At 49.7% G+C, this 19,384-nt stretch overlaps 1 protein-coding gene across 4 annotated transcripts in view; it reads right to left on the bottom strand.

The window, feature by feature from the left end:
- Exp (expansion) overlaps nucleotides 1-19,384 on the bottom strand; it is a 296,958-nt gene that overhangs the window by 26,622 nt on the left and 250,952 nt on the right. For all 4 annotated transcript variants that reach the window (XM_077704570.1, XM_077704571.1, XM_077704573.1 and 1 more), the window contains exon 4: nucleotides 16,052-16,124. In XM_077704570.1, coding sequence (XP_077560696.1) covers nucleotides 16,052-16,124 — 73 coding nt within the window. The remainder of the gene's footprint in view (nucleotides 1-16,051; nucleotides 16,125-19,384) is intronic.

Raw genomic sequence — 19,384 nt, 5'->3', positions numbered from 1 at the left:
ATGCCAGCCACGCCTGATGGACGCACGGCGGGGAAAGGGAGTCCACGCAGCGTTTCTCTCTCTCCGTCTCTCGCAGGTGAGGTTCTTCTGGGAGGTTCAATCAATGCAGCTAAGAAGGCCGATGCTTGTCAAAAAGGGGTCCGGCCTGGACTCGTCTGCGGAGTCAATTAGGCTCTTCAACCTCCTCCCTCTAACTACCGGCATTGGCAGACGGCCGTGGACGCAACGCTTCAGAGAGAGAGAGAGAGAGAGAGAGAGAGAGAGAGAGAGGGGGGGGGGGGGGGGGGGAGTCTCTTGATTGCCGCCCGGAGCTGCTTCGCGGAGTTTATACGTCGGTGTATCTCATTCCGACGACGGAAGGCCCGTAAAACGACGGGGGCTCCCGAATGTACAGCAGATAATGGGCCGAAGCTCAACTTAGTGATCTTTGATTTGTTGCTCCGTTGAGAAAAGAGGACGGCTATGGGTGCGCGGATTTAAGTGGCTGTATCATAGCGCTTGCACCACGGGGCGCCACACTGGCGTCCGCAGTATTATCCGACCTTTTCCCTACAACTAAGAATAAAACCTTAGCTACACCAGTGTTCTGCCCGTAACGTCTCATTTGGCCCGGTTGCTGAACTCGGAGTTGTTAGTGTAATAAAACGCGATAACGCAGTAAACATTTTGGTGCACTTTCCGGCAAACCGATGGCGGAGCTCTGGCCTAGACGCACGCGTTCATTTTCACTAACCGTTTTTCAAAAAACAGATACTAGAATAGACGTTTATGTACAGTGCCTTGGTTATTGACTTGTGGACTAGGGGAACCAAATCAAATCGTTAAAATTGAATTGGGCTAAAGAGGCGCGAAATTCAAACGAAGCAACTGAATTCTGAAATAGGGGGCGTACGGCCCGAAATCAGCGAATGAAATGCCGAAGCAAGCGGGGAATGCTTGAGACTGGGCATTTGAATTATGGCACGATGAGAGTGACCTGTGGGGCAATCTGGGTAACAGTAATCAGTCAGGATATTCACTGGTGTAGTCGACGTAATTATTAGGTTAATTAGAAGCATAATGAGAACAGTGGTAATGGAGTTGTAAGTGAAAATAACGGACGCTCGGAGTAACCGGCACGATAACTCTCGTAACTTTTGGTGTAATAGTAATTGCAGGGATCAGAAAAAGTAATCAAAACACTTGCGACCATTGTTCCCTATCAATATAACCATATGACTTTCCCTGTAATTTCAGAAAGTGAGGGTTGGGGGTCAAGTAAGAGAAAGCTGACGCAAAGGCGTCTCGTATGTCAGCGAACATTCCCATCCCTTTCACCAGTGACGATACCAGCTTTAAGGTATCGTCAATCAGAGACACGGCGGTCAGGACAAGTGCTCCTTCACGTTAAGCTAGAAGGTCTTATCCTGGCCAGCGAGCCTCAGAACTCAGCCCTTTCCCAGTGCGCGTAAACGTCCAATAAAATGCGTTGTCGGACAAGTTGGTACTGCATAACTGAGGGGTGAATACCATAGTCCATCGTATTTGGTTGCCCTAGTTCACTCGCCCGATACCCGTAAAGGCTCGTGTAACCAAACAAAAGAAAAAAAACTGTGGTTGATTCCTCTGTCATAGGAATCAGTAAAACACGAGAGTGAAATGTGCAGCGAAATCTGCAGCTCAGCATGATTTGCGGGTCAGCGGCTCTCTTGTGGGTGTGCTTGGCGAGCGACGGGTCGCTTCGGCAGAGGTGTACTGGCGTCATTTTCATGACGGATATGGCGTCAGTGAAATCTCGTGGTATCCCGGCATAAAACACTTTCGTGTTATATAAAACCCGAAACCAACAGCCGAAACCAACCACCACTCCTTAGTAGTAAAGGTTGCTTCCCCGCAAGAAGACCCTGTGTGCAGGGGTGCACCCTTTACAGGCCGCTTGCTTCGTTGTACTGGCGTCACTTCCGTGACGGATATGACGTCACTCAAATGTTTGTGTACCCCGGAATAAAACACTTTCGTGTTAAAAAAAAAGTACAAAATGTCAGCAGTGATTATCAGTAATCCTGAAGCACTTTCCACTCGTATGACAGTGCCACAAGTATACACGGCGTCACCAATTTTGAGCAATATCACAAACAGAGAAAGGCATAACGGAAAAATTTGACCGCGCATCTGCTTACTTCTCCGCAAATGTTGAAAGACGATAACCTTCTGTCGCCCCTGACACGCAACTGTCGAAATCCTCCGGGGGGGGGGGAGGAGGGGGGGGGCGGTTGGGGGTGTGTGTATATATATCCCTGGACAGGGTGCTCGGGGTTGTGGAAGCTTTTTTTGGGGGGGAGGGGGGGAGAATAAGTCGCGGCATGGAGCATATTTCTAGATTTATTCCATTCATTTGATTGATTATAGGGTTTTACGCGCCGACGCAACGCGGGTGATGAGGCGCGCCGTAGTGGAGGGCTCCTGATTAATTTCGACCACCTGGGGATCTTTAACGTGCGCCCAAATCTCGAACACACGGGCGTTTTCGCTTTTCGCCTCCATCAGAAAAGCGGCCGCCGTGGCCGCGAATCGAACCCGCATCCGCGTGCTCAGCAGCACAACGCCTTAGCCACTGAGCCACCACGGCGGGTAGATTTATTAGTCTGAAAATCTTTCGCCCGTATAAATGTCTCGCTCAAGAATTCTTTCAACTTTTGTCCGGGTGGCTGAATCTAGGGACGGACGGACGGACGGACAGACATACAGACAGACATTTTCGCGTTAAGTAGCCCATGAAAGACTGTCGTCTTTAAAACGTCCCATGTGCAAGAAAAATACCGCCCTTCTTGGTAGATGTTCCTGCGTGCATCGTCTGTGTACGCGCCTCGTCGTCTTCCGGCAGTGAAAGCTACTTTGCTTTCTCTTCCCGCACGGCCAGCCACGCCCGTATTAACGAGGCACGCTTTGTAAACAGGGTGGACGCGCTGCCAAGGTAAATGCGCTGCCGCCGCCGCCCGGCGCATGCGTCCGAATCTTGCCCCGGGGAGTTCCAATCTAAATGGTAAGGAGGCCGGCACTTGTATCTCTTGCTTCCGTTCATAGCCGGCTTGCAAACTGCACGCACTCGCGTGTGCGAATAGACACGGCGAGGATATTAAGAGTGCGTGCGAGCATGTTTGGTCTTAGTCGTTGAGCAAGAGTACCACTCATTCGGCCAGGCGGAAACGAAATCGGCTGCTAAAAGCCGCAGTGGAAGTTTTTCCTGGGAAAACGAAAGGAGGCGAATGACACGCCACCGGGTTACGAAGGTCGATTGTACCTGATTTTCTTTTTCATCAAACGTCAAAAGCTGTCATGTAGGCAAAAATAAGAGCGTAAGAGAGAGGGTATGGGTATGGGGGCTAAAAATCAGTCTCATCGGCTGCCGAAAGCCGCAGGCTATGTTGTTTTACAAACAGAGAAGAAATAATTACAGTGAGTGGAGTGCAATCACTTGGTCTAGGGAGCAAAGAGAAGGGGGCTCTGAAACAAACAGCTCTTGTGTAGGGAATGGAGAAGTATTTGTGAGGAACAGATTATTGAAAGCGCAGAAAAGTGTAAGGAAAACTGTGCAGCGTTTTCGTCCGCTCTGTGGTCAGGTTTTATCTTGTCGGTGGATCTCTCTCTCTCTCTCTCTCTCTCTCTCTCTCTCTCTCTCTCTCTCTCTCTCTCTCTCTCTCTCTCTCTCTCTCTCTCTCTCTCTCTGAAAACACTTTCTTTCCAATCTTCCTTTCCCCCCGCCGCGTTCCTGCTGTGCCATAGATTGCTTGCTTTCGGCCATTCGATTCCTAGCGGGAAATTCGAAAGCATGAAACACTCGAAAATGACGCCTTCAACGGTTGCTTTCAGTGTTGAGTACCCTCGCCGTTTTCTTAATCGCATTTACGTGTCGCGCCCTGACCGCCACCCGAACAATTAACCGCGCGACGCAGGTCGAGGGACTCCTTATCTTTGACGTCTACTGCCGTTTGCTAGAGAGAGCGCGGAACGGGCGGACATATCCTGCTATTAAGGTTGACTCACCCGCCCTACGATAAGCGCTCGTTAGCTCGGCAGCGTAAATACACCGGGCATTGTTATTCCCTGCCTCTTGCGTCACTAAACGACGCCTATCTCTGTTTTTCTTGCGTCTCACGTGGTACCCACGGCAGGTGCAGTTGTAAAGATCAAGAAAAAGGAAAATTTTTAAACAACGTCTCCAGTGACATACGTAGCGTGACTACCACAAACGTGACCCCGATTTGGGGCGCTACTTTCGGGAAAGACAATACAATATGCAAAGAAATAGAGACTGGAGGGGACGGAACATGTTTTTGGAGCAAAAACTCTACTGCCCAAGACATCTCGGCGCAGCATTCCGGCGCAGTCGAAGCAGTTATGATTTGGCGACGAGCGGATTGGCGTGCACCCGTTCATGCACTCCTCCAAAGGATGCACCCCTTTGTCTAACGACGGCGACGGTTGAACGCTAAGGAAAGCCATCGAATGCCCGCATCAGTAAAGCACAAGACAGCACAATCGCAGTGTCGTAAACCGTCCCGATAAGAAACGGGTGTTCGCATAAAGAGCGCGCACTCCTTCGTCATACTCTCGCCTTAGAGGAGATCGGTGCGGTAAATAGGGGCCGCTCGCTTCTAGATTGGTACGTTTGGTGCTGGACTTGATTTTGGAAAGCTTCGCGTTCCCCACCGTTGTCGTTTCAACAAGCGGGTTGTTCATTTTTCTCTAATCGATTCGTTAATTTGTAGAAAGCGTTTGTTGTCTTTTGTTTCCTTGTTTGTTTGTTTGTTTCCTTGTTTGTTTATTTGATTGTATGTTTGTTTGTTTGCTGGATATAGCGCACAAAGGGCTGTGAACCTCCGCAATGCCGATTACCCATATAGTGTGTAACCCAAATGCCGTTACGCCACTGTGCAGTTCAAGCTTGACGACCCCGAGCCCCGTCCTGGCCATGCGTTCAGTCAGCAGGGTCGCTGCGGACGTGCCTGGGCACACACAAGTGCCTGCAGATCGGAATTTCACGCAAGGCGCGGTCTCCGCATCGTTCGCCTCCGAGTATGCAGAGCGCGCGCCAACTCGGCCGCCGTAACGGGAACGCGCGCGCTATGAGGGGCCCAGTAATTAGCACGCGCCAGCAGCTAGCCCCAACCACGCCCCTTTGTTGGTCACTTCTGCGGCTCCCTTCTCGGGCTAACTCCTGCAGATAGTTCCTTTCTTTCTTGTTGTTGTTGTTGTTGTTGTTGTTCTTCTTCTTCTTCTTCTTCTTCTTCTTCTTTTTTGGGGAGGGTGAGGGGTTGAGAGGGGTTGGAAGGGGTAAAGGTATGTTCGTTAAATCGGGACTTTCCGTAAACCCGGTTTCGTTAAAGTGGGTTTAGACTGTAACCGAATCACATCCTTCAGATATTGAGTAACTCTGCATTGTTCGTTTTGTATGTGTTGGGGTATTGTTCTTGGCATTGTACCCTGACCTCCTGCTTCAACAGAATTGTGGTCCGCAGTACGTATTAAACAAATAACAAAAAAGAAAGACGTAGTACAATCACGGCCAAGAAGAACGAAGAGCGCAAGAAATGACGGGCACCATCTCTTTTTCCTTTATTATTATAGCTGCCCCGTTTTCCCACCTCGCATACATTGGGCTTTAGAAGTGTGCGTGAAACTTCCTATTCTCAAGACGGTCCAGGAAAGGCTTGCGGCTACCTCCGTGAGTCCTCTTCCGGAAGTGTGGCAGTCGGATTGGTTAGGGTGTGGCCCACGCGGGAATTCTGCGGCGAGTTGCTTCCATAATGCGCACTTGGCATCCGTTCTCATTCTAGATTTGTTTGCGCAGTTTTGTTTTCAGCAAAGTATTGCCATCGGCTGTTAGAATAATTTGCAGTTTCTGACCAAAATGAAAGTGATGGCCAACAAGCTCCTTCGTTTTACACCGCTATAATCCCGAACTAAAAGATGGTTGTTGGATGCAATGAATCTGTTTAAATTATGTCAATATAACCTGTATTCGCTATTCTGTTACCATTTTTTGCTATCTAGTTTCTTGCTTACCTTGATACATACCTCTGTCATCTTTTCATATGGCACTATCATATTTGTTGATGTAAACGAGGCACTTATTTCCTACGTTCGTACAAGTTCCGCGAACCTTCCAGGATAATGACGGCTGCCGACACTTGTATATGAAATATATTGAAATTTATTCCCTATTTACGTTTCATAACTTATCGTTATGCTTTTCTTCTTTTGTGTATTTGTGCTGAAATTACGCCCAAGATTGCGTGTCATAACCTTCGCGCATCTCCGCGTAACGACTAACGTCTAACGACAAGAAAGGGATTGATGCTCACGGTGGGTGGGTGGCGGCGTCGTTCGTAAGGAAGATGTCGAGGTTAAAAAAACCGGCTGTGCCCTTGCCTTAGCGGGGCCTCGTTAATCCCGAAGTCCCACACGAAGCTCGGGGCGAAGAAGTCTGTTCGCGTGCGTGGCTTGGATCATCAGGGTCTTGCCTTCGCGACTTTGACCCCACATTGACCAGTGACGGTCTTCGACGGTGCGTTCACAGATGCGCGCACTGGTCACGCCTGGCAATAAGTTCATGACTTCCTTCACCTCCAAACCTTGCGGGGAACGTCGCATGCAGAGCGCGGCTGCACATTAGCTCTCGTCGTACGTATACGGTTTAGCCCACGCGTATAATGAGCGTTCAAAATTACGCGCCGTCCTTGACTGTGCGAAGAGGCGGAGATGCAGCTGGCTATGCTATAAAACTGACCATTCGCACTGAGGGGACCTTACATACTTCTTTTCGAAAATTCGTGCATCAAGAGGAGCTCGTCAGTGTTAATAGTCGGCGCTTTCGTGACCAACAAACCTTGTTGTCGCAGAGCCTGCGTTGTTTTTACGGGTGGAAACGTGCAGCTTGTGGCAAGAAGCAATGCTCTGCGCCATTAATTTTGCTATAAGATGATAGTCTGCTATAAAATTCACTTTAAAATGCACTAGGCACCGCTTTACGATGCTAATCACTGAGGCAGTTAAGATGCATAAGCGTCACGCGATGCTCGTAGCATACATCTTCTCGAAAGGGGTAGATTTACCGGCGTGATTTCCCGATCGGGCGTCCTTTACTACTGTTCAGCTGTGGAACTTACGGCTCGAATTATGCCGACTTTTTTTTACGAGGATGCTATAAAAGGCACTTCGTGGTTGGAGCCGCGGAAAGACACAGGCTCCTTCCGCTCACGCATACGCATACGCACCATCTTTTCATGGGTCTATGACCCAATCCTTAGTGCCTAATTAGATCCCTAACCATGAGTATTAGATAAGATGTGATCTATACTCTTCGGTCCTCGGTGGATGGCTGAACGGTCGTAAATGAATTGGCAACACTCGAAAGGAGTTGTCGTTTAAGACACGCGGCTAAGCGGCCTTTTAAAATTCCGCCACAGCGCTGCAGTGGGTTACGACGGGTGTAACGCAGCAACATCAACACCAAAGTAGGAAAATAGAGAAACTGCTCAGCGCACCCCTCCCTCGAGGCGCGCCAGTCTATACACCACCTTGTGCCGAACAACGTCCCTGACCGAAAGAACGGCGATAAACGGTACACATAACAATCATCGCGAGGCACGACCTAGATGCATTGTAATCGTGCAGCAGGTGATGGCGTTGTTGGTGCTGCATACGCGAAACCATGCTCGGCACGCCGTTTCTCCGCTCCTGGACCAGTTGTGCTTCCTGCGAAGCGAAAATTGTTTGTGCTAGTGCGTCCGTCTGCCTTGTTTGTTTACTTAATAAAACCACAACAAACAAAGCCCTCACCGCTATTATCTGGGAGCAATCATTTACCCGATGTAATGCTGGAGTAGAAGATAAACGCGAGGAATTGTCTATGTGCACTCTGAGCGAACTCAGCTAAGGCTGAATCCATCATTTGTTGTCTTGGCGAATTCCACTGACATTTCGTGAGGCGCAGTAATTCTCTGTGAATTATTTGCGACTCCGAGCTGCACAGTTGTGATAGGTGATGATTACGGAATAGCAGCAATGCACAGGGTCGTGGGGTTGGACCCGACCGCAGTGGTTATGTGTTTTTAACACAAACGAACTACAAAAATGTTCCAATCAAATATTGGTGCATGCCTGCCATGTTCCCGCAGGGCATGTAAGTTCATCTCCAGGGTTCCGCTACCACGCGCCTCATAGGTTGAGCGAGTTAACCCAAATTTGACTGAACTAGATTTGTGACCCTAAACTACTATAGTTCACGTAGAACATAGAAAGTCAGCCATTCCTCCGCGTATTGAGGTTTTATAAAATGAAGGATCCGCCACAGAGCCATACACTATACCTTGGCATCTTGTTTCTTCATAGCATGGAGTAATGGATTCCGGTTGCCACCATTCTCCGATCAGGTTCTCCAAACAGCTGACTTATAACACAGATTTATTCGGAACGTGGTAAAATGATGTTTCTGTCCCTAAAGCACGTAGATTCGAGACAACCAAACTGTCTACTAAAATACACCCGTTACTTGTAAAGCCAGATTCCGAAGCCGTGGCCCAATTGAAGATTTGGTCTAGTTTGATACCGAACACCTCGAAACAGTGCAACGAATCAATACGGAAAAACAAAAAGGCTTAACAGTTCGCCGTGGCCATGCTGTCTGCTGTGGCTGTCATGCCTGGTGAGGCCACATCCTGAATTCATGCAAATTAACCCCATGTGACCATGACATCAGCACCAGCCGATACAGAGCACTTAAGCGCCCTCTGTTTCTCTCCTTGTGTGCGCCGTTTCGCGAGCTTAACGTCCGTGTTTTCCACATGCGCAATAACCCTTTTCTTTAGCGGCGCCTGCATGCCCTGCTGACCGGAAGGCCACGTAACCGGGATGCACTCCTAACCCGGTGAAGGAATGGCAATGGGCGAACGCGTAAAACCGCGTATACGGCCTGTGGGCCGCCACAACACGGTTAACCCGCGGCAGAAAGGTTTCCGAGCTACCAGGCCACGGGGCAACAAGGCGACGCCGACGCGTGAACCCTAAGAGGATTTCGTAGACGCTTTACGATCAGCTCGTTGCAGACGGCAGCTCGTAAAAGGTGGCTCGTTAAAACTCAGCTTAGCGTCACGCGCGGGGGGCCGTAAAGAAAGCTCTGCAGCGGGGTCGAAGGCCCGATGACACAAGACGCGTCCGGTTTGCTTCGGAATCAAGCTCTTGTTTCGGGCCCTTCCTCGAGATTACCTGAATTGAAGTGAAGTGAAAGTGAAAGCAGATGCGACGCAAGATAAACGTTGAGAATTTGAGATGTGCCAGATGGCTCAGTCGAAGCTGGAATTAAAGAGAAACGTAATCTTGGACGCATAAAGTGGAATTAGGGCCGGCTTACCGGTCTCCCGCAAGTTATTGTTCTTGGTGTTTTCCTGCTACGTGTAGGGTTTTTCTTCTCGAAAGCCATTGCGTGACCCGTAATTCCGTCTTGGATTACATAAGAACGGAGTCGCTCGTTTTTTGCAAAGATATTTGCATGCGACGTATTCTGCGCTTATTACAGACGCCGGCTGACGGCACTTGGGTTTCACAGCTTTGATGGGTTAATCCTTACCGAATATAGACAGAACGTCTGACTCGTCGATCTATAGCAACAAATAGTGACATTGAATGAAGAGCTGAAATGTCTGTACGAAATGTCCAAGTCACCTGTCTCTTTACGATTAAGAAGAGGACAGGGTCGTGTAGGGTTGCAATAAGCGATTCCAAGAAGGTCCGCTGCAGGCGAACAAATAGGGGTTGACAACGAAAAAGTTGATGAACCTACAATTTGACAAAGGTAGGGCGATAAACCACGAATTGCGTCTCGCAACGATTCCCGACTAGTATTCTTTTTCAAAATAGTTATGACAAGGCCAATGACTATGCTGTCCGGTTTCGCGACTAGTCTGATATAATTAAGAACACTTATGGTACAGCAAGTCGAATGAAACCACAACTTGCTTTGAACGCTGTGACTGCGTTGGCTTGTTTACTGGCAACGTGCATATCGTGAACGCATTCTCAACCAGCTCCTCGCACTCCATAACGTCCAGGAAAAGGTAAGCCGTTGAGCTGAAAGTCCCCACTGCACACGGGAACAATCCCGCATGACTTGCAGGACAGAGGAGCTCTGCGTGTCTCCTGTCCGTTTTAAATACCGCGCCGAGAGTTCTCTGACCGCTTTAATGGTTCAGTAGGCGGATGAGCTCAGTTCTGCCTACTTACCTTCAGTTCCTTCCATGTTTTCCTTCAATCTACTTCGGACGTCCAGCGAAACGCCCCTACGTGCCGCGCCGTCCTCATGGGCAAATTTCCCTTCATTCGCGTCGTTTTCTGGGTGTTTCCACTCGTGCTTGTGCATTTATTTGGACAGCTACTAAAGCGAACGACGCTTTATCAGCGATCCCCTCGACGAGCAGCAGTTACCTCCGCGAGCTACAAACGCTAGGGGAAAGCAAATGAGGCCTTATCGGCGTCGCCCTAAAATAAGAGCCTTCTCAACTTTCTCGACCGGGTGCACTTTGGCGAAAAAGGGACGGTTCATTCGTCGTTTTTTCGCCAACTGTGCTAAAGGGTTGACGTTCAGCTCCAGTTCGCCGCCTCTCGGAGCCACTTCCGATCAGTGCCGGGGGAAATATATGTGACGTCCCTGCAGTGGGCGCAGATAGATAAGGCGTGCAGGACTTCCTCATGCCGCGCACGCACTCTTCCGATTGACATTGGATAACCCTCGGCGACGCCGCCCGGTGGACGCCGGGATCGCGGGTTGTCGTGATCCCGGGGTGTCTAGCCGCAGCTGGGTGCGGAAAAAGAGCGAGTGTAGAATTGGGACTGTGCGTTTTGCGCAACATCTGTGGCTCAAAATAAGGGGGGCGAACGAGCTGCTTGTGCTGTGCGTGTTCTCTGCCATAGCGTGACACAGTGGCGTGTGCCCTACTATCCTCGTATCGAGTTCAGTTGTGCGGATATGTCGAGTCATACATGTTCGTTTACCGGGCGGCACGTTTATTAGATGGGGTTTCGCAACTGACCGGCTTCGTACATATGTATACATGAGTTGCCCCTGTAACACAGAACCGACATATGGGTGCCGGCTGTAGTGCTGAAGTTTTCAGCTGCAGTATAATTGGAAATGTAGATGTGGGCGTCATATACCGCTGCTCAAGTCAACCTGTTTCGCTAAACAGCCTCTGCTGTCACAACTAAAGAAGCAACGTTTCGAAATAAGTAACTGTACGAAATAAATAAAATCAACAAGGAGGGGAAAAAAATCCCCGCCTTCTCCACTAACGTGAAACCTGGTGAAAGGCGAAGCATGCAGTGTACAAGTGTATTCTTGGCACCTTGACGTTTTTTGCCAACAGAACTTAAACCATTGGGGGGTACAGGTATACAGCTTTGCTGTAAAAGCCTCTTGTATTTGAATCACCAGAGAGACAGAGAGAGATATATAAACTTTATTGAGCCAAGCTCTGTTACGGGGAAGTGGCGGCCGCAAACTTAAGCCTGACGGCGACAAAGCTCTCTAGCGCGAGGAGTAAAGTGTCCTGGTGTTTTAGTACCGTGACTAAATGAGACGAACGACGATTATGACGATGACGACGACAACAGCAGACGCCAACAGCCCCAGCCCCTAAAGAACTTCGCCCCTAATATTTACCCAAAAAAGTCAAATAAGGCAGCTAAGTAGTTGCAGTAACGCACGATAGTATATTGAAAATACACTGGGCCGAAATTACCGCCCTTTTGTCAGATGCAACGATGGAAGGAGGGTTTTCAAGCTGCATGACGTGCCTATGTAAGGTCACCGCAATAGTAGGTAATCGTTTCGTTCCGCGCGCAACACACGTCAGCTACAGGCCTAAAAATTTGAAAACCTTATTTCCACGCTTATTGAACAAGTTCGCTGGCCGCTGCATTACTGGGGCAAACTGGTCATAAAGGTTGTTTTCCACGAGCGGGATACCTTCATGACTGCCTCAAAAAAATCTCAGCATGGTCAATCTACTGCCGGATCCTTTCTGAAGACTCCAATCTAACAATCTAAATTTCGTACTGCGGCAAACAGGGCGAAAAGCATCTCCGAACACTCTATTCGCTGCGCGTAGAGTGCTGTAGCGATCGCCAGCTCCATCGGGAACTGTTGCCAACTAGACCGTGTTGCGGGTCCTTATCTAGTATCGCCTTCTCTTTAAGCTAAGCGTCTCAGAAAGTCGATGAAAGGCCCTTCTAAGTCGTGCACCTGGGCGAGAAGGTAAAGGAAGTGACTTGCTGTTGCAGGCTTTGTGTAGATATCATTTATACATGTGCAGGCACATGTCTACCAGCGTATACCATACATCGGACACCAGTCATTGCATTTGCAGCCCTCCGCATGACTATATATCGACACTGAAAGCTTGTCTTGGGCGCGCTGCCTTCTTTTCATCGGCCGTATCTATGCGCCATATGCCTCCCGTGGCCCGTGTCCTGAATAGAAGGCGCCCACCGGCCAAGGCCGGTTTTTCCATCGGGAGCCGCGGACATCTCGGCAGAGGCGAGATAACGGGCGCGGCCAAATGTACACCAGAGAGGAAAACAAGAAAACGGCGCGGCTTGGGTGAATGGAGCGAATTATATGGCACGACACCGCCCTCCAGAAAGTACCCGCAAGCCGAGCACAACAAGCATTCTCCCGCGGCTGAGGACCCCGATGCCGGCAACCCTGGGGGCCTCCGCAGCCGTCTAAAACAGACCGATGCACGTGGCTTGAGTAGGCGATCCGATCAGGGCAATGCTCTGCGCAGAGCACGTCTCTATCTCCGACTTGTTAGCGTCGTGGTTTTGTCCTTAAGTCCGTCTAGACTTGTCTATACAGATAATGCGGGAAGACGTGCGTGGACACAACGAACGTGACGGCTGTGCAAGCGCCCAGCGCGTAGTCTCTCTGTTGCTTCAAAGACGTCTGCCGCTGTAATAATCACATGCCGAACCTGCAAACGCGTGTTTCCTGATAGCTGTTCATGTTCGCAAGACGTTCCCAAGTATTTCTGGCCTGCTCCGAGCTCATGTTGTTGAAGGGTAGGTCACGTCTACCGCTTCATCATCAACAACGGAAATGGAACTTTTAAGGCAAAGATTTCTAGCTCTACCAGCCAATGGTTCTTTCGTGGCTTGCGGGACAAGAACTCCTAATGCGTCGGAGGCGGCGGAGGGTTTTACTAACGGAACACGCTAGAAATGGCGCCGCGAATTTACCCAGCGTTCCCCGTGCGGGAGTGCCTGCTCGCCGGCGGCGGCGGCGGCGGTACGACTTTGTCGTCTGCTTTAGCGCCGGCTGTTTCGGGCCTTTTTTTTTTTTTTTGGCGCAGCTTCACGTCCATTTCGTGGTGCCTTCGCACGGCTTGATTAACTTGTTCGACAGCACCCCCAGGGTAACCCGCACCCGATGGAATTAAGTGGTCGTATGGCAAACATACGTTAAGGATTGAATTGCAGGGTGGGAAAACAAAATGTAGACACCACATACAGACACCTGGCCGCTAGAGAAACGCTACCTTTTGCGCACTGCTTGCCACAAATGGGACTCCGTTTTCGAAATTGGTGAGTACCAATTCCATTGTGTTTTAAGAGGTATTACAAAAGGCGAAAGTATCAACTGATTCTGATAAATAGCGATAATAAAAGTTCCCTCAGCTTTCTCGACATTCTCAACCTTACTAAACTAACAAGTTTAAATCGGTATAAATAGGAATCACTAAGCTGACATGCCGAATTGTTTCGGTGTCTGCGCTTGTGTCGCGCGGTGTACTGTAGCCCCAAGCTAGCACATCAGGATGGCTAGGTTCCGCTGTCTCACCCTTCGAAAGCTTCCGTGGGGGCTGTTCAAAAAACCACTGGCAGAAGCAAAAATAAGTAATTGTTCGCCTCAAAAGCAAAGCGCCGGAAAGTGTTGTGCTGAATCACGGATGTGGCTTCACCACCAGCCTTTTACAACCGCATCGCTACTGGGAATGATCAATCTGAAAGTTTGTGTGAGAGTAACCCTTTCCTCGCAGGTATATAAATCCTGTTCCGTAGGCTCTTGCGAAGCAGTCACTGACCTAGGCCTGATTAAGTGGCGCCACAACAGGTGGGCAGTGGAAGCACTGGCTGCCCAAATCCTACTGCCCAGATACCCTCAGAGATGTACAAAATGAAACAAGCTCGTAACTTCTGTTTCTGAAATTTGTCCGGTAATTCCATCAAAATAAGCACAAGGCCACAAGGCCAAGCCAGAGAAAAGGGCAGTGACCATCAACGAGTTTGTCCATGCACACGCCCGTCACGCGCCGCACCCAAAGACGTAAGTTTCACGGCTGACTGTCGTCGAATCGTGCATGCCACATTTGGTCGCTAACACTCCGTACGTTTCTTTCTTACCCACGCTCTTATAATTTTTGTAGAGTCCGATCAGCAAGGCCAGTGTCTCTCTTGAAGCAACGCCTCCCCACTGATTGTCCCGGTACAGCGCGCCTGGATGAGGCATACGGAGAACCCAGCTATTTGCAGTGCGTAGTTCTCGCAAAAGGTGTGGTCGCAAGCCGCTCTGGTGTGAGCGGACCGCAGTCTGCCACAAAGACGTTTTCTACACTGTACAGGCTCGCTGCCGATCGCGGCCCCGGCCGGCTATTACTGCAAAACAGCCGCGTGGCACATCACTGGCGGCTCGGATCCCATCGGTCAAACTAACAAGCCCGGCACGACGGCCGAGCCGAGATAATGAATTGCTGCTGCCCTTTGATGGGCCACCGGCGATGGCGCACCCTTAACGCCGCTTCTAGAGATATATACAGGAACTCTAGGGGGAAGAGGGAACTAGAGGGGGCAAGGGGTGGGGCGCTTGCGGTGACCAGGTATATTGCTGATGTATGGTGTCTGTTTAACGTCAGCCACCGTATGCTGAGGCATGTGCGGTCTTCACTGAGTGAAAGAAGAGCTCCTTTAACGAAGACGCATGAGCGGAGATCAATTAGCGGGCTCCGCTCTCTCTCTCTGGCCTTCCTCTTTTATTTGCGCCGACTCTCGAATGAACGTGCGGGAGGTCTTCATTTCAAAAAGGCTTCTCTCTGTGCGGCGCCAGAATTCGTCGAACACTCGCCCGCAACACTGCTGTCCACTCAGCCGCTGCTGGCCGTTTATTGCATGATGCTGAGGTGGGTTAAGCACGCGCGCACGTCAAGCAGGCGGTTTTCGGCTTCTGACCCAACGCATTCTACGCAGAGTCGAAGCAGATGTTTTCTCAGTAAAGAGGCACGTAGCGATTTGATTGTGACGCCGCACACTGTGTCCGTGAAGTGCGGAAAATTTAACTCTCAAGTTGCAGTAGGAGAATCTAATTGGCCAAAGGGCGACTTTATGACAGCTATCCTTAGCGTATATACGACGCCGCTAATTCGAATGATATATCCAGTAGCGTACACCTGTTTCTCCAACCATTCCGCAGAAAAAGTAGGACTTCGCGTTTTGGAGATTCACATTTCGGTAAAGCAGCTTTTTCGGTTTTCCAGCTCCGTCTAAACAGGCCTCGAGGTGCTCGGTTAATATTCGGTAAGCGCTTCATCTTATAGTCGTGGCTTAAACAGCATTTTTTACAGTTCTGCACCTATGAAGATGCGCGTGTACATATCCTCCAAAATTCATCTCATCCGTACGCAGCTTTTTGGATGAACCAAGTTTACCCAAGAGCTCAGATATTTCACTGTGTCAGCTAGTTTCTTTTTAGCAAAAAAAAAAAAAAAGCGCTCGAAGGGTTGTGCTGATAAGTTACCGAACAAAAACGTTTATGTGTGGCGATTACCGGACACGACAGTTTCTGTGCACACAAGTTCCTCCGCCGCCTACGGTGAATTCGCAACTGTTGAGCTCTAAGGTTACTTCTACAATGTCAATGTACAAAAACAATCTTTCAAGTCATAGGAGTAGCCTGGAAACCTTGGCGTTCTGAATTCTCAGGAAGTATAGGGAGGCAATCAAATAACACATCGGAGGCACTTACATGGCCGATTTGTTTCTTGAGCTCCTCAGTCCTGGGGTCCCGCATCGGGTTGTCGAAGCCGCAGAGGCCGATTCTGAAAAAAAGTAGTTCAAAGAAAAAGAGTTAACGTGCTAGCAAGACGGCTTGTTTGCATACGTGGCTATTGCCACCTTCTTCGCCTGCCACGGAAAACGGGCCCACTTGTCGTCGGTGCAGGAATATTTGTTCGCTAAATGTGGCTGAGAGTCTTCCCCCGGGTATCAAGACAGTGTTTTCAGTATTCAGTATTTTTATATCACGAGTGTTTTCATCATGACAGAAATTTATGCGCAACTTTTTTCGACAAGCTTGTCCACTTTGGAGTGCGTAAGCGTCTTTTTCTTGGTTTTTTTTTTTTTTTCACTAGCATCATGTATTGCTTTGTGATGTGCCTGCTTGGTTTCGAGAAAAACTTCCCGATTTGAAGCACTGCAAAATCGATAACACTTGTCTACCATTTTTTGGTCTTGGCTGTTGTACTAAAATCGTCAGACACACTTTTAAGCCACTGAGAATGACGAGTCTGCTCAACGAGTGTGCGCCCGGATCTAAACTTCATAATACTTCGTCGATGCGTCTGCCAGAGCTTTCACCTGTCTATCACCGTCAGTATAGATATTGCCGCGAACCATACGAACCAATGTATGGTTCGCGGCAATATCCCCAATCGAAATAGAAATTTTGGAGTGTAATAGTGGCGTTCTAAAAATAAGCCAGCGCAGAGAGCCTATCTCGCTATGTAATGCAACGCATGCGTACAAAGCCAAAGTCACAGCAGAGAAAACCTGTGAACGAAGCTAAAGCTTTTAACACAACCCTGCTTCGTAAATAGGAAACTTTCGAACTGAATGTTCCGTTCTTTTCTTTCCCTCCTATAATTTCTCCGATACAAGAAACGGACAAAGTGATGCCTCAACGATCATGAATGATCTGCATCAAACTAAAAAACGCTGGCACCTCCTAAGATTTCTGTAAGCCTACGCTACACTATTGTTAGAGCCCACCGAGACGGTGTGGACATTACAGTAGAGTCCATAAACAATTGGCTAAGTTGGTAGAAGCGTCAGTGGATAAACAAAGGCACTACAACATGTCTTGACTGAACTATCAGGACGAGAATCATTACCATTATATGAACGCACAGTGTAACGGTGCGTGCAACACGTTGGGGATTTTATTACTTACGCATCCTTTAAAGCCTGTAAATGTCGTTTAGAACCTGGATAAATAGCATAACCAAGGCTGTGGTCATGGCCAGGGGCAAAGAAAGTAGCCAGTTTCCAATGTGTGAACTCAACGGAATGTTGGATACAAGCCAGTAGATTCGAAGACAGTAGACGCGCGTCAACACCTCAGGTGACATGCATCGGTGCCCTGGAGAGCTTGGAAATGTCAACCGCGTCGAATGAAGCGTACAAACCTACGCAGTGAAAGAAACCCCGCGAAAGCCAGAGACGCGTAGAACTGCGCTGGCAGTCGGGTCTCTCGTGGGGGTCGCCAGAGGCTCCAGAGACCACACACAGGCCAGTGCGAACTGCCGCGCTGTTGCGGAGCGGTCGCATCTGACGCGGCATACATGATCTACTTAAGAGTGAAGCCCGTGAAGGAACCTAACCGAAGAGTGGAAAGAGGGGGAACGTCGACGACCATGCAACGTGGATGCTTCCGCAAGGGTAGGGACGATGGACGTACATGCATAAGGAAGAACCAGCGACGACAGTGCCGGCTTGCGGCGCCACCATGGAAGAAAAAAAGGCAACGGAGAATCGTGGGGCTTACAGATAAACAGGCGAATTACTATACGACGACGTAAACAAAATCAAGCGACGGTGCCGCGGGAAAAGTGAAAGTCATGCGGAGAGCAGCTACAGGGTTGCATTGCCCCGAGTGCAGGCCGCCTCTGCGCTGGTCGGTGGTCAAGCCAGCGGAGGTAGACCGCTAGGGGAGTGCCAGCAATCAATGAGACGAAACAAAGTAAAAACTTTCAAGAAGACACGCATAGCTAGAAGCGCCGAAGATAGAGACGAAAGTTAATAACCCCAAAAGTGACTGAGGACGCGAGAATGAAAGCCACCGAGACGCGCACGAGTGAACGGGTGTACCCTTCATCGTATGGGGCTCGGCAATGCTCGCACGAATCGAAAACAACGCGTAACAAAACGGCAAAGACAGAATGCGCAGAACGGCGGGAGGGCACGGCGCGGGCAGACAGGAGCTCGGAGAAAAGTGAAAGTGACGGAGCTAGATTGCCGCCCAGAGGGACTCCGCGCCGTTCGCGGCCATCTCCCGCCAGCGGTCAAGCACCTTTGCGGGGATGCATGGCGCGGCTGAGTCCGCGACGGCTGCATTCGTCGGGAGGGGGGAGGGGGCCGGCTGGTGCGATTAAATAATTCGCACCACGCGGAGGACGGCTCTCACTGCGGAACAAGACAGACTGTGCGTGCTTGTGCGAGGTTGGCTTGTACATGCTTCGGTTCGGCGCTCGTGGCGCGGCTTCCCCCTTTCGGAACAGCGGGACGGCGACCCGCGTTCGTGTGGGGCGACCCTGGCGTGCAGGCGATAGTAGCGGCGGTAATAATAACAGAAAGCTGGCTCTCGAGTGATCTGTCTGTGAGCGCTGCGGGAGGGTGCCCAAATGAGCATTCACCTTCGAACCTCCCCGCGAGGGCCCCTGTCGGAGGCGCTTTTAAAGTGTCTTAGCTGCGTACGCTGCATTCAGCTCGGAATGTTGATGCAAATTTGGAATTTTTATGGCTGCGAAGTATAATACTGCGTTGGGCGGAAGAGAACTAGTACGGGTTGCTGATGGTATACGGAGACCTGTATATTTTTTTTTCAGTGCTGTAGGGGGGGAATAATAACATCAGTGAAGCCGTAGGATTTTGCAGTGGTGTATGCACATCGCGACAGCCCCGAGAGCAACCCGCATTTCTAAGTTCAGAAACGTGGCACCTGCTTGATTTGACGACGGGCCCTAACAAAGCCACTGCGCATAGCTTATTACACTAACCCCGCACGCTCCCATTCAGTGAATTTTGGCTGCTACGTCTGGTCGATAACTAACGAAGTAGATTCATTCATAGACTTTGTGCCGCTGATTCCGACACATTCTACTCCAACCGGATGCGGGGTATATAATTGGAGCCCAGTGTAAATCACAGTCGCGTTGCTCATTCTTTCGCCAATGCGGCTGAATGTTACGGGGGTGTTACAAGAAGCAGGAAGGTTCCAGAACATTCTGACCAAAAGTGCTGAAAATGTTGGTACAGGCCCGACTGTGACAGCCATAAAAGTTTGAAAACGAATATCCTTTTT

This window comes from Haemaphysalis longicornis, unplaced genomic scaffold, assembly GCF_048455015.1.
Source record: "Haemaphysalis longicornis isolate Haplotype H1 unplaced genomic scaffold, Haemaphysalis longicornis Haplotype H1 scaffold_3, whole genome shotgun sequence".
In the NCBI taxonomy this organism is placed as follows: domain Eukaryota; kingdom Metazoa; phylum Arthropoda; class Arachnida; order Ixodida; family Ixodidae; genus Haemaphysalis; species Haemaphysalis longicornis.
This window is presented reverse-complemented; position numbering and strand designations above follow the sequence as displayed.